Genomic DNA, 16,026 nt, shown 5'->3' with positions numbered 1-16,026 from the left:
GGAGACTGCTTTCTTGTAACTGGATTGGAGGTCAGGTGTTGTCATGCTGCATCTCCTAAGCACCAAGCTTTTCCATTCCCAACTGCCCCATGCCGGGGACACATGTGCCCCCCTACCTGTCCTAGACAACCCCAGCTGTCCGATGGCAACAACACAGGGGGGAAAAGGGAACTATGGGGAGAACAGAGGACATCTAAACTACAATAGCATAACTACACATCGCTAAAGCTTTTCTTAATATTCACACAATAATTATCCCTTAATTGCAAGAGCCAATCATCTCATTATTCATCTATAACAGAAGTTTCTCGCTGTAGTTACGAGTTTGGCCGTGCTTTGCTCCTTGTCCTAGGAGGCAGGCAGAAGAGCAGCCTGCAGGCGGGGGCTTTGTGCCATCAGACATGCTGCTGTCCCCGCAGAGCTACTCGGGCAGCATTCTGCAGCCAGCCTACAGTCCCGACGCTCCTTCTCAGCTTGGTTATGTTGATGGATTTGACGAGGAACCTCCTTTGCTAGAAGGTAAAACTGTGAAAAACACCTTCACTCTTGTGAAAGTTAAAAAGTTTAATAAAGGACCATAGGAGACAAGGGCTGCAGAGCAAAGGTTATTACAGCCAGGTGCACCTGGGCACTCAGCCAAGAGCACACTGTTGTCTTCGGGGACCCCCTATAAATACCTTGTCCCTTACATCAGCCTCTTGCATATTCATAGACTCTTATGCATAGTAAACTTTTCCTTCAAACTAGTTTACATGTTCTAAGAATTGTTTAGCACATCTCCTCTTTGGATTTGCTTTTTTAGAGAATGTGTATTCTTTAGTTGTGCTTTCAGTCTTTTTTTATCATTATCTTCAGTTTTGGTTCTGGCTCACACTGTCTTGAGATGGTGAGTGCTGATAGCTGGCATATCTGTAGCAGGTGATTTCTTCATACATGCACTGGATTTTATCTCATCTAAGCAGGTATTTTAGCACAAGTACATTATATCAGCTATTTCACTACTATGTCTTAGCTTAATTAACAACAGAAATAAAACTATATCATTATAACAAAGTTACTTTAACATTACACATACAAAATCCATTTTCATATTTGTGAAAAGCCAATATTATGTATAACAAAACTAATCCCACAGACGACATGCAGGGTTCCTGGGGCTGCCTCTAACTTTTCTCTGCCAGCTAGAGGATGGAACTCACTAGAGAAACTGCAGCAGAGCTGGCAAGCCTCGCTCTGTGAGCTTCAGCCAAAGCTCCTGTCAGCCAAACCTGCATTTTCTCCTTCGAATCCGCCCTGGATTCCCGCAGCCTTGTGGCCTAGAGCAGATATACTGTGCCACCGCTAGATGACAGCAGAACAATAGTTTTGTATTCATTCGCGTTTCCAAAATTGCTTCCACTCTTGCGTTTATCCTCAGTACATATTGGAAAATCTGTAACTAATGAAGATGGATAATCATCTTTTTTTGCATATCTAGTAATAGATTTAGTAGTTTGCAGATGCTAAGTCGCTTGTTTCAGTGGGGAAGGAATTGAGAAAGCTGCTTTCAGTTTCAATTAGTTGATCATTTAACTATATGAGCATTGTCATTCTTTATGATGATTGACCATTCTAATGCTAGTGTCTGATTTTGCCGCTAGCAAAATACTTGTGCTGTATTAGAAAAAAGGAGAATTTGTCTGTAATTATTTCAGTATAATATAAAATGAGCCTATTCAGCCTGCTAGTTTGGCACACTGGAAGGCAGCTGGAGTTTCTACTACTCAAAAGGGATTACTACTGCCTTGAAGCAAGCAAGATCATTCTGTTTGATATAGATAACTGCTAGATCTCTACTGCTAAAACCCCCAGCCATTTAACTCCCTATGTTGTTCACCCTGGGAAAAGGATGTTGTGATACAACTGCTTGTGATCTGCAAGGCTTTAGAGATATTCCTATCTGTGTACCATATAAATCTGACCAAAGCCACACATTTTAATGCAGAATAGATTTATATATGCAATGTTTTGACTGAGCTCAAGATGATGTAGAGGTGGAACAAGGTAAAGACTTGGCTTTCCTAACAGATCTAAATCATTGTCAGTCTCAGCCATTCTGGCAGCAGATCTGAACCTAATTTTCCCCTTACTGGAGAATCTCAGGGAAGATGATTACTCGTGCAAGCTGAAGTGTTTCTTCAGAAGTTATAAGATAAAGATTTGCCCCAGCAAAGTTAATTGTAGGATTCCCATCACCTTTAATGGGACAGAATTTTGTTCTGTTTCCTGGAGTCTCACCAATTACTTTTTAAATGCAAACATCGCCCACCCAAAAAAAAACCCCAAACCCACAAAACAAAACAAATAAAAAACAAAAACAAAAAAAACCCAAAAAAAAAAAAAAAAAAAAACCACAAAAACCAACCAAACAAAAAAAACCAAAACCCAAAAAACAACCACACTACAGCCCTCCAAACTTATAAAGCACTGTATAAAGTAGTATAAACTTGCCTTGAAGGAAAAAATGTCATTTTTAAGTGCTTTTGGCAGTTCAGGCTTAAGACACATTTCTTGTGAGATTTTCCAGAATTAAAGCATATATCTCTGTCCTCAGTGTTGCAGAGTATCTTAAATTCTGCAGTTATTGTTAATTAATGTGTTTTTCAACATCGATGTTGGTGTGCCATTAGATATGTGTGTTTTAAATATAGGAAAAACAAATATTAACTCAAAAATGCTGAGGCCATTTTTTGCTTCACTGACTAAAATCAAGTTTAATACATTAATATTCCAATTTAGAATGAAAGCTTACTCTCAAATATATTGAGTACATAGCAGGGACATTATGCTCCTAATACAAAATATGTCATCCTACAATATTATCTTCACTGAAGCATTTGTTTGTAGTTTTGTGATGTCTAATGGAGTTTTGGAAAAGTGTTGTTTTCTTGTGAGCAATTAACAAAATCCTGAAATTTCTTGTTGCAGAACTTGGGATCAATTTTGAGCATATATGGCAGAAAACATTAACAGTTCTAAACCCAATGAAGCCTGCAGATGGCAGCATTATGAATGAGACAGACCTCACTGGACCTATGGTTTTCTGTTTGGCCCTTGGAGCAACATTGCTGATGGTAGGATGTCATAGAAATCTTCAGGGATTTCTTTTCTAACAAGCTCATGCCTAGGTGATAATGAGTGTGAAGCTGCAGAAGATGTAGTACCAGCATAAAAAGAGTCATTTGCTGCCAGTTATTCTGGGATTATGCGTTAAAAATTCTTCCTACTTTCAAAGCACCTGCTTAAAATTTAAATGTAATGTAAAGGTGACACAGGTAAAGTGATGTATTACTTCAGTGGAAAGAGGAGACCGCACCATTTTTAGGGTGGGATTTAATATGAACAAACGGACAGATCTGTGCCATATATAATCTGGAAAGGCTCTGAACAGGTTTTAAAGGAGGGAATAAAAAGGAATAGCAGGCCAGCCCAGTTTTGCTGACGCTCTTGCTACTTTTTTGGAATTATCTTCTTTCAGTGTTATTTTAGAGAGTGCAGAGACAGATAGACTAAAAAAAAATCTTTATACAACTAGAATAATTAGAGAAAAAAGAAATTGAAAGAGTCTTTTTCCACCCACCCCCTTAAATTTGCAATGCCTTCCTATAAATTTTGCTAGTACTTATTTTTATTCTTATTTTATATTCTTTGTTCTGTATTGTCTGCTTAACAAAATATAGTAGCCTGTATTTGACCTCCTTCTTCTGTATGAATGTAGCTTTCCTACAGGAGGAAAGTTAACAGGGTTGTGCAGAGCTCCAAATTCATCTATACATCCCTGGCAACAGGGGCTCTCCAGTGTTGCTGAAGTACAGCTCTGACTGCCAACAGCAATCCATCAGACAGCAGTAAGGTGGGACCATTCTGGGAAGGGCTTTACTGCCCTGCAACTGAGGTGAGAGGAAAGGGGCTCTAATTCTCCATTTCCTCTGTGATAAATTGTGCTGAATCAGAAGATTCTTGAAAGTTCTTACTCAATTTGTAATGTCAGTGCAGTACCTTGAATGTGCAAACTGCTATATAAATGGCAAGTAGTATTATTATTTATGTTCCTATAAAAATAAAAATCTTTTAAAAGGGTGGAAGGGCAGGAGGAAAGGGAATAAAAGGAAAAGAAGGTGGGAAGCTAGAGAAGACAGGCTATTTTCCACCTGGAGAAATAAATGTATGAGGGTAGTAAAAAGAGAAAGTTGAATTAATTATAATCAAGAAAATGAAAGGAAAGCTAAAAGAAAGAACAGAAAAAATGTTTCCTGTTGACTTTTCTCCCTGAATAGCCAACAGTTATAATGACTATTAAACTATTATTATTGAAATAAATTACTTTAATTATCATACTTTTGCTGTGATATTATGCATTTTAGGTGTCATTAGAAAACCAAGTATTTTCAATGCTCCAGTTTTAGGGCAGCAGAACACCTCTGACACAATCCAGTGTTTTTGTTCCATAACTTCCCAGCAGTAAGCCTTTGGGTTTATCTTAAAAATTCAGCCTACCATTTTATCTCAGATGTATTTGAATACTAACGTGTGTCTTCAGCTGTGTAAACTATGATATCCTTCTGTACTTAAATAAGTATCTTCTGATAGCACCAGGAACATAATTTGGTTGAGAGCTTGTTTCTAAAAATAATGTATACATTTTCTTTAGTTTCAGCTTTTTAACTATGGAAAATTATGCAAAGATATTCTTCAAAGGGTAGCATCCTTTCAGAGAAAAAGAGGAAAGGGCTGCTAGCCTGGCAGCAGGACTTGTTCCTCCTCACGTTAGTGTGAAACAGGGCAGCTCCATTGTAGATTGAGAAACAATGGCAGCCCCTAATTTAGCAGAAGCCCAAATCTCAGCTGCTTTGCATTTTACACTGTCATTTGAATGAAATCAGATTTCCCCATCCTCTCCAGCCAACAGTGGTAGTACCCACTCCAGGCAGATGCAAGCAAGAACACAAAGTCTGACTTTCTGCTAACCTTGCTCCTTCCACAGGACAAATTTAGCTCTTTCCATTCATCAAAGCCTGTCAGACCAATCAAGCCTGATTCTGGTTTTGCTTACATCACTGTGAACTGGGAGTATTCCCGTGTGTGTGAGTCAATATATTTGCATATGTTAAGTAAGAATAAAATCGGAACCAACATGTTCAGCTGCCTTTTTTTTTTTTTTTCCTTCTCTCATATCCTTGCACCACAAATCCAACATTTCACCAACTGGAGATCTCAGCTAGCTGCTGGTGCTAGTGCTCCCTTCATCTCTGGCTCAGGAATTTTTTAATCTTAAACAAAGCTAATAAATAAATAGTGCTGTGTAGTTATATACACTGAAACAAACAGTCTAAAATATAGCTTGTAGTTGATGCATCTGTTTTGAGACAGAACTTTATTTAGTTGGTGTATAGCAAAGGCTGCCCCAAGACATTGTGAGTGTTAAACTTACTGTATATCCTTAATGACTGAAGTACTAGTTGATAATCGTCTGAGCTAGCATTGCTCTCCCACACTATCTCCAGCTATCATTAGTTTTATTTGTTCAAGCAATTTTTCCTGATTATTTTATACCACTAGTATGCAAATGCCAGCAAAAGAAGTCTGTACCTAAGTAGGAAGATTTCTTATGCTGTGATTTCAGGAATAGATTATTCTTTATGGTGGAAGACAGTAATGGGGAAAAGGCCAGGATGCTGGAAGGATATAGCCAGCCTGGCTGGTCTGACTTAACCTTGAGGACTGGAAGCAGAGGAGAGCTCAGCAGTGAGCCAGGTCAATGTGTAGACAGGATAATGGTGCTGATGTAAAGTCAGGTCTGATTAACTCAGGGTGCATTTCACATTCATGAACTGCTCTCCAATGAGAGATTGGAGGCACCAGCCTGCAGCATCAGGACTTCCAAGCTGTGTCATCACCAGGCCTTCTCCATACTGTTGCTCTATGTCTGTCCAGCTCAAATACTGCTGGCATCCAGTGATCAATTTCCATATGCATGGATACAGAAAGAGAGGTCAGAAAAGGGTCCTCAAGGTTGATTTCCCCCAGATTTCATTAACATGTAGGGATAAGTGAAGTCAGAGGTCTTCTCAATCCTCCTTAGCCATCATGGGAGATAAACTAGCAAGTATCACAAAACATGATAAAAGCTTCAACAATGTTTCCACCTAATCCATCACAACAGAATCCAACAATAAGCCACAGCATTATTAGGAAACAGAGACCTTCTATTAGTTTTGAGTCTTCTATGGTTTATCATATACAATATATCTATATATATAATATATAGTGTGTGCAACATGTAGATTGTGTGTGTGTGTGTGTGTGTGTATGAACAAGCACACTTGTGTTTTATGTATGTACATACACCTTATTATGTGTCAGGAAGGTGATGCATAGTGGCCCTTCATTCAAGTTCACTCATGGTTCTGAGTTAATGGTTAAGTTCCAGGTCTGAACTTTCTCCTTTACAGGTGCATTCTACCATTAGGATTCAAAGTTCCAGGAAAAAGAATGGATTTCTGATTTAGAAATGTTTTTCTCATGTACAGATGTAAAAATGACAGTATTGTATAGCCAACTTTCAGCATTTAATTTGTTAGAAGCTTGAAGAGAGACAAAAACATATTTAACAGTCTTTTGTGGTGGTTTATTTTGGGGAGTGAACAATGCCCTTATGCCTGGAGGGATCCTTCAAAATGATGGCAGGAGATGAAGGAATTGGTGGTGCTGTGGCCACAGTTGCCTGTTTTACTAGCTTTGTGTATAAATTAGAAAACATCAAGCTTCAGGCTGCCAGGCTGGTACCTTTCACAGGCAATAAATTCAAACAAAGGAATAAAACCTAGAAGGAAAAAAAAATCTGGGATTTTTTTCATTTGTTAGAACAAAAAAAGAACATAAACTGACAGTTACTGCTGAGTTTTATGTTGAAATGAACATGTTGTGTTGGTCTAAGCACAGAAATGTATCCTTCTCATGGTAGTCAAGGGAAAAACCAGTCACATTTGCCCTGAAAAACACCATAGTTTAAGCAAAATTTTCCCAATTTTTTGCAGACCTGCTTGTAGCTGAAGGTTTGTAATAAAATGTGAAGCACATCAGGTAACCTGGGTCATCATATTACTTAGGGCACTTTTTCACAGCCCCATATACACTTACTGAAAAGATGTTTCCTGAGCCTAAACTGATTTTTAATGACTAAAATATGCTTTCCATAATTTCTTCTTAGTTTGTTGCCAGTTAAACTTTCCCAAATCTCCCAACCAATTCCAGTTGTGTTCAGAGCCCAATGACATTAACACGAAGAATCAACCTTGTAACTTTAAGTTAGCAACAAGCACATTTTGTCAATTGCACCTTGGAATTATTTTTATGCAAAAATCACCCAAAAGTATCATCTGTGTTTCACAACTGAACTGATGCAGGTGAAGCAGAGAGAGAGTGTCAACAAAAAGAAGTAACAAACCTAAACCTAAATCTGTCTTCTGCTAGCACTTAGTGATCACTTCACTCACTTCTGTCAGTTCATGCTTCCTCTTATTTATTCCAGGCAGGGAAAGTTCATTTTGGCTACGTGTACGGGATGAGTGCCATCGGGTGCCTTGCCATGCATGCCCGGCTGAACCTGATGAGCGTCTCAGGAGTCTCTCATGGCTGTGTTGCAAGTGTGCTGGGCTACTGCCTGCTGCCCATGGTCATCCTGTCCTCTGCTGCAGTTCTCTTCTCACTGCAGTAAGTACCAGCCTATGGCAATGGGAATCCTGTGAAGGACAGTAAGTCAGGTGGATGGTGTTGTGCAAAACATTTTATAAGTGGTCACATAGTAAGTTTTGGTTTCTGAAACTGTAACACCAGTTTGGTTTTTTGTATAGGTGGAAACAGACAAAACTGGACTGTATTTGAGAGGGCTGTATGCATTCATTTTGTTGAGTCTTCAACTCCACTTCTTTCCATTTGGACTGAGAGTGCTTTTGATTTTAGCAGCAGCCTCAGTTGTGATTTTTGTTTTGCAGAGCCAAGCTCAGGTATCAATTTTAAAAGCAATTGCTGAACTTTGGGTTTATATAGCTTGTTCTCTTTGTTCTTTTTTGTTCATAACATCAGGCCTCCCATCTTTATGTTTCCTTTCCTACTGACTTCTGTGGGACAGAATGAAATAGCCGAGTTACCGTTAATGATGCAGATAATTCAGACAAGATATAAGTAGACTTGTATATTCTGAGGTATAGTTGTGGTGCAATTGCAAGCCTGAAAAAAACTGAATACTTTGAAAAACCAGATGTGTAGTGGTGTATGTATCTGCTATCTGTGCACATGTGGGGGGTTGTTCAGTCATAATCTCTGAATAGGAAACTTTTTGGCAAGCCTCTTATTTCCCCTCATTCAGTAAGCCCTTTGAGACACAGTGTTTATCTCCCTGTTCACACACAGCAAAGTACAAGCAAGTTCCAGATCTTGCCTGAAGGCCTTGAGCAGTGCTTTTGTATATTGTTAACATGTTATTAATGATGGTTTCCCTCCTTAGTCTTTTTTGTTTTCTCATATTTTTAACTCTCCAGTCTATAACATATGGAACCTTGCAGCTGATGAACGAGAAAATGCCTGTGTTTGTTTTCTTTGGAAAAGCATCATTCTTACATATGTGTATATTTATGTATTTATATTTTAAGGAAATTATATGGTGGAATGAATTTTTGGAAAAAATTCTTGTTGCATGTTTCTGAGGGGCTATGATGGCTTAACCTGACCATATCCCATGTATTAAAGTGTTTCTGAGCTGTCCTTGATAAGATGGATGATGACACTAAAGAAGCTGTTTATTCTCTGTTCTCCTACACTTCCCATATTTTCTTGATTAACCTGTTTAATAATCCAGCCTAATAAAATGTGCAGATACATAATCATAAGACAGATGGGGTGAATTCCAAACCAGCTGTTACAACTGTGCAGGGTACTGTTTTCTGTACATGGAATCCCCAGGCAGACACTACACGTTTGTAAAATGCTGTGAATTTACAGAAAGCTCATTTTTTAATAATCTATAAATACGAAAATGTGATAGCCTTGACAAAAATGAACTGGTATTTCTGAAATGAATTGCTAAAATTAAGTACCTACTGACAGGGTTCTGCTGCCCTTTCTCGTTTGGTATATGAAACTGCTTGAGCACATCAAGTACCAAGGTTAATTATTGCAAACATGCTATTAAAATTAAGTGTCAACTTTAAAATCCAACATACATTTCATTATTTTTAATTTTAAAAAATATTTTAAATGGTAAAAGAAAGAGCAATACATTTATGATTTTAAAAAATATTTATAAAAAACATTACTTCTATTTCAAAGTTCAAAGAAATAATCTGATTTTTTTTTCACCAAAAGCATACATAAGATAATGCACTCATCTATGGCAAAGATACATAGTAATCTAATAACTTTCAATTTTCATTATTAGCTAATTCCCTGTAAATAAATAAAGCAAAATATGGAACATTTGGGGTACTGAATAGTACCAAGGAGAATACCAGTTCTCTTATTCAAATTTGCATCAAACTAGATTTGTTTGTGTCCATCTATACTGTTTTCATGTGCAAGCCCAAGTTTATTAGGTTGTTTTCCTGGAAGAAATATCAATAGACTTTTTTCCTGCAGAAGGCAACAACAATTCTTTAATATCAAGTCCCCAAACTGGGGTAAAGCTACTTCTTTAACTAAACAGTGAGGGAAGTTAATGTAAGCATGAAGAAAGAAATTCTTACACCCAGCTGATGCAAAGAACCTATTTGGTGACAGCATCTGAAAAATGTGAGAGAAAGAGAAGTGGAAAGGGTCGACTCACATGTGTCACTCCATCCCAATCTCACACCGGTACAGCCCCAGTCCTCTTGGCCGCTGTAAGCATGACTTGTGCTTTTTGCCCTTCTCCCATCTAGAGGATTTGACCCTCATGGACATGCCAGCCAGAAAGGTCTCTGCCAAATCATTCTTTTTAGCAGTAACACATTGTTAGATTGAGGACTGAATTTCTAAGTGCACAGAGGTACCTCTTGATCCTGATATGATTTTTTTGCCACCTTTCCATTCTGCTCTCTGCCAATCCTGGAACAAACCATGAGAGGCCGCTGGACTTCAGTGCAAGGCAGAGCAGCCACAACTCTAAATTGTGCTGCATTGTGACAGCCCCCTAAGAGTCATTATGTTAGTTCAAAATTGTCATTGCACAGTATGTTCCTATTGCCCCCCATCCCTCTGCCAGCAAGCATACCTGCTCAAAGAGCCATCCCTGCCAGCTCTGAATTTCTGGCTCACTGTTTAGGTGAGCAACTTAGCATCTCCTTGGAGGAGAGACCATGAACTGGCTTTGCAAAGCCCAGTGGAATTTCCCTAAATGCCACTATACTGGTTTAAAAAACACTTAAACTGAGGATATTAAATCACATGGTCTTTAATGTTTTATTTTTGACTTGTTGAAGTTGCAATGAGGTGCTGAGTCACCATGAAATCAATTCTTTCCTTCCTCCCTCAAAGGCCCAAGAACTGGCAACACCTAGTACCTTATTGGCCTGGTGGCTGGATTGCTAAGAAATCAACTATTTTATGTGATGTGAATGCATTAAGCAACTAAGTCAATAGCATAAGGACAGCTTTATTCATCATGGTTTAGTTGCAATAATTATATTAGTGGAGATAATTTCTGATAAAAGGACCTACCTGAGTATGTATACACAGTCAGTTTTTCCCTTGTGCTTCTGTTATGCTGATGCTTTGGAAGAGTGGGGGGCCAGGAAGGCCTTTAGGAAGTGGCAGAGGTTTATTCTTTTTCCAAGTCCTTGAGACTGATGCAGCTAAAGTGTGTAAAGTAGCTATCTCATTATGTGCTTCAGCAGTGTATTACGCACATGATCTCATGCATTTTACAGAAGCAGGCTGCAAATAGAGTGCAAATAAAGCATATGTGAAACATTATTTATTGGCAAGATTTTTTTCCCACAGGGTTTAATAGTGAGCCCTCTGTAATCTGCAGGAGTATTTCAGTGGGTTTTTAACCATAGTCCCATAATCATGAGTTCTCCAGGCCTCCCTGCTCCTGGAAGGGGGCACAGTGTAACTTCAAATGGGCTCAGCTGTCACCAAGAGGTAGGGTGGAAAGTTACAGTCCTTTCAATGTGCAGAGAAGGATGCCGAGATAAGCAAAATATTTTTCCTTGGTGGTTCTTTTCCCACTCCTTACTTTGTGTTCAGTGTGCTCATTTTTTTAAAAGGCCAGTCAGGCTTTTTCTGGGAGACCTTTCTGCCCATCCAGCTGGTGTGAGTCTTTCAGAGCCTCTCCTGAGTGTCTACGGCACCCTTAAAATCTGTTCTCTGTGTTACAAAAATGCAATCCCTCCACATCATCAGGCTTTCTGATGAAAGAGTAGGTCTGTAGGGCCATTTTAGAACCTAACAACTTCTGTGAGATTATTTTGGCTGAAATAGAAACTTGGCTAAATTTAATATTAAACTTAAGCAGCTGCATCTGCTGGAGGCCCAGAAGATTTATTTGTAAATGTACAGTGCTCTTAGCAGTACTTCTGGGGAAGCTTTTATCCATGCTGAACATACTATTTTTCTGTTTATAGTTACAATTTTCATTTGCTGTCATGCTTGACTTTCATTATGTCAGTTAGTTCTTGGCTCTTCCGTTAGGTGTTACCCATTAATGACATGCCACTAGACATGAACTTGAGTTTGGTAAGATTTGATTCTACATTTAGTAATATGTGGACTCTGTCATGTTTGTTTGTTTTTTTTTTTTTCTCCTAGGGGGACCCCAGGAACTGTGTTAGCTCTGTTTATTATTGGATGGTGCAGTTTGTCAGCGTCCAAAATTTTTACGTCTGCATTGGCTATGGAAGGACAGCAGCTCCTGATTGCATACCCATGTGCTTTACTTTATGGACTTTTTGCACTTCTAACAGTTTTCTGAGTGTATTTTCTGGTAGTCTTCTCACAGTCTGTTTATAGCTGTTGGAGGGACAAGGGTTCATTTACTTATTTTCAGATTGCCTAGAGGTAAGTTCCATTAACAAAATTAGATTCTATGATTTACTGTTTTTTCCTAATGGCTGGTAATGAAATAAAAAATCAAGCTAACAGGTAGATAGCCTTAAAATAATGGTGTTTTGACAGTCTTACAGCTTAAAGAAAAGAAATTATATTGAGAAGGTAGTAAAAGTGCAAAAAAAGAAATAAATTATAATTACAATTAAAAATTCTGTTCTGAGTATTTATAATACATATGCTAGAGAATAACTGGAATGCAATTATGTAAATATTTAATGAACATTGTAAATCAAGTGAAAATACACATTTATTTGTTTTAAAAAACCACCTTGTCATGTTATATAATTACTAAATAATGTCCAGAATTTACATGTTTGAGTTTGAGGTTTTTTCTGTGACAGAAGACTGAGTGACCCGGTTTTGTGACATTGAAGAATTGGCCAGGAACAGGCTGATACAACAGAGGGAATGTAGGAATGTTGTCTTGTTTTTCTTTTTCATTTTTAAGAGGTACTGGTGTCCAAAACACCATTGTACTGTGTTTAATGCACAGTAATGTTTTATTTTAAAATTTTCACTAAACCACTGCCTGCTGTAACTGCAGGAAAGCACCAAACAAAGTAAAGGCAACCCCTAAAAATGTCTCCTGAAAGAACTGTATTTGAACAGGCAAAATACAAATCTCCATCATTTCACCTGCCCCTCAAAAATTTATTTCCTTTTTTTAGTTTTAGGGGAATGAAACATTTATATAATGGCAATAAAGTACAGAATGCACAAGATGATATTTTAAAATATAGTATTAGACATATCAAGCCATCAAGAGGAATTGGAGATGAGTGCAGTCACAACATAAAAAAATCTAAGTATGAAGTAGAAGAGAAAATGAAGGTAGGTGTAGAAAGAGCTAGGAAAAGTAAATGGATGAAATAAATGGAAATGTGAGGGAAATAAATGGTACCAGATTATTTCTTCAGTGTCTTATGGTGCCTTTCTTCTTGATGCATATTCTTATGATCTTGATTATCCTCAATTGATTGTTTTCAATTCTTTATTGAATTGTTTAAAAATATTAAAAATATTTTTTAAATATTTTCTTCCTAGACAGTGGGCCAGTGATTCTGGGACAAAGGGTCCTGATGCTGCAAGCAGTTAGGCAGAAGCTTAGTATGGCAAAGCTGTTCTAGAATACACAAAATTAATTGTATTCCTAATCCTTTTCAGTTCAGAGGTAAATTACATGATCAGTTTGTCCTCAAGCTAGTGACTCTCTTCCTGAATTGCAAGAGCCTTTGGTAAAAATATTTCTCATTGCTGTCATATTTGGATTTGGGTTTTTTTTAAGAACACTTATGCAAGCCATTCTGGAATTCATTTTACTCAATTCCAGCAGAACTGGTTCAGACTAGAGTTCATGAGAAGTAAACAAAAGGTACTGTATACTTAGCTAATTCCTCTAAAAATCACAACTCCTTTATGGAAAAATGCTGCATTTATCCATTTCTTTACTGCAAGGCTATGAAAATGGGAACAGAGAGGCCAAATTGGAGGCATGACCCTGGAGGAAATTGTGGCCATAACTAGGCAGGATCTAGTTTCATATGAGTGGGAATTGTGTGAATTTGGAACATCAGCAATTGTAAACATGATAAATTTGGCCCTGCTGTATCAGGGAGTAAATCTGACAGTAATAAGGCACAGAAAAATGTGTCAAGTGACTGCAGAGTATGGATATAAAAATCAGGCACTTTGATTTACCATGCATTAATGGCATTCTCGTACCTGAATAGGGACAGATTCATATGGCTGCATGAGTTGTAGTGTTCAGAAAAGATGGTTTAGAAATATGTAGATCCCTTTTTGTCCTAGACTTCCTATTATCATTCTTACTGTCTAAAACAAGTATAAAATGGCTCTATTCTGCAGCACTTTATGTTCATTCTCATACTGATCTGCATGATATGAATGGCAGGGGAAGCAGTGAATGGAGCCATCAATTTGTCTTTTGATGCCATAGACAAGTCAAATTACTTATGGGGGAAATGAACACCTTGAAATTTTGCCACAACATTTACAAAGCAAATGGTAGTCTAATTATAGTTTTATGTTTTCTTAGAATTTGTAACTTCTTCCTTTTCTTCACTGAGAGACATCTTCATAATTTTGAATGCTATGATCTTAATTCCAGTCTTCATAATTTTGAATGCTAAAATCTTAATTCCAGTAACTTCCCTTGCTTTTCTGTTTTTCTGTGCCAATTTCCTTTTACCTTCTTCCCAAGGGATTTCCAGTAAGTGGTACATTCTGGTGCTGTGCTCCCATTTTGGTGTCCTTCAGGAGTCTCTGTGCTGACTGAGAGGGTTTAACTGTCTTAGATGTCCTTCTACTTCTTTGAAACAAGATTCCTCATTATTATCCAGCTCTCCATTCTGAAGGTCAGCATAGCCATGGTGATGCTTTTGACCATGTTATTCTTGTGTGTACTTCCTAAATCTAAAAATATTATGGTCACTAGCACAAACTGTTAGTTCATCAAAAATAAATGTTATTTTGATCTAAGATCAAGTACAAACAAGTATAATACATATATTAAAACAAGTATATTTGGTAATAAGCTCTTGTTCTGACTCTCTGGACAGGCTTTCCCAACACAATGTAGCTTTCTTGTATTTTTCTCTTGCTTGGGCCCTCATATTTAACTCATTCATATCTTTCCATGAAAGTTTAAATACAAGATTGGCAAACTGTTGCTTTCGATTTGCAAAAGAGAGGATTATAAAATAGTAATGGGTCCCCTACTGATGTTTAATTTAGGCTTCCCACTCCAAAGAGTTAAAAATATTCATGAGACTTACAAATAAGCTTCAGAACATAAAGGGAAAAATAATTTTGGTTTTGGAGAGTGAAGTTTTCTAATCTGTCTTAGGTTTCATGTTCTTCATAGCATGCACATGAAATGTTCTTAATGTGCATTCACTCACAAAAATGGGCATTTACGAAGGTCCTTTCTGTAAATTCAAAGGGTTATATAAGTGGGGGACACAGGCAGTATGGCAGAGGTGTAGGAGAAAAAGTGTTTGCCTGCCTTCCACTGCACTTCTTGTGTGCCAGGCATCCTCAAGGTCACCCTTAGATAAAAGCATGCAGCATTCTGCTGTAATGTAAACATTCTGCTGTTCTATTGCAGTTAAATGCAGGGGGGTATGAAAGTGAACATATTATGAGTGAGAGGAAACTATAGCATGTGGCTGACTATGCAAGGGCAATAAAATGTTTTTATATCTGACTAGCAGCTGCTGACAAAATGTCAGGTTGCATACGGAGACCTCCTCTCCCTGGCCACTTCTGTAGCACCAAAGTTCTACTCTTTATCAAAAATCATCTTGTCACATGTCATCTCTAATGGGTTATAGTATGACCTTGAATGGTTTAACAGTTGGTAAGCTGAATTGAGGGCAGAAAGCTGCTAGCACATTGAGTTGGGCACATGCTGTGCTTCTTGGTGAAAAAGCTCCATTAGCGAGGGATAATATTTTTCTAGGTTTTTTTAGCTCGGAAGCCACAGAGGGCTTATATACAAAACTGTGACCTCATTTCATGACTGTGTTTGAGAAAAGACAGCTCTGTGTCTTGACTTAGACCTCTCTTGCCACCACTTTATTTCAGTGCCTTGCTAAACAGCCATCTTCACACATTGGCATTCTCTGTTCACTGAATGGTCTTAAGTGAATTTTACAGTAAGGCTGAATTACTCATCTTTATTCCTAGCCATAATTATTATAAATGAAGCAAGAATTCAAGAGATTGTGCTTGTTTTTAAATTTCCTTTTTCTCCCTTATTGTCAAGAGCATATTTAGTGGTCAGACAATTGTGAGCTTCTTCATGCCTGTCAGATAAGAATACATGATGAACACAAGAATATATGATATCCATAGACATTTGTAAAAAAAAAAAATATATAT

The 16,026-nt window shown here is 37.8% G+C and overlaps 1 protein-coding gene across 1 annotated transcript; it reads left to right on the top strand.

Annotated features, from left to right (window-relative positions):
* The first annotated feature begins 401 nt into the window (after positions 1 to 401).
* YIPF7 (Yip1 domain family member 7) lies at positions 402 to 12,762 on the top strand. Its single transcript, XM_031066509.1, has 4 exons — positions 402 to 519; positions 2,968 to 3,113; positions 7,571 to 7,752; positions 11,824 to 12,762. The coding sequence occupies exons 1-4, from the start codon at positions 402 to 404 to the stop codon at positions 11,984 to 11,986; spliced, it is 609 nt and encodes a 202-aa protein (XP_030922369.1). The 3' UTR covers positions 11,987 to 12,762.
* The last annotated feature ends 3,264 nt before the right edge of the window (positions 12,763 to 16,026 follow it).

Source organism: Geospiza fortis, unplaced genomic scaffold (genome assembly GCF_000277835.1).
Source record: "Geospiza fortis unplaced genomic scaffold, GeoFor_1.0 scaffold40, whole genome shotgun sequence".
In the NCBI taxonomy this organism is placed as follows: domain Eukaryota; kingdom Metazoa; phylum Chordata; class Aves; order Passeriformes; family Thraupidae; genus Geospiza; species Geospiza fortis.
This window is presented reverse-complemented; position numbering and strand designations above follow the sequence as displayed.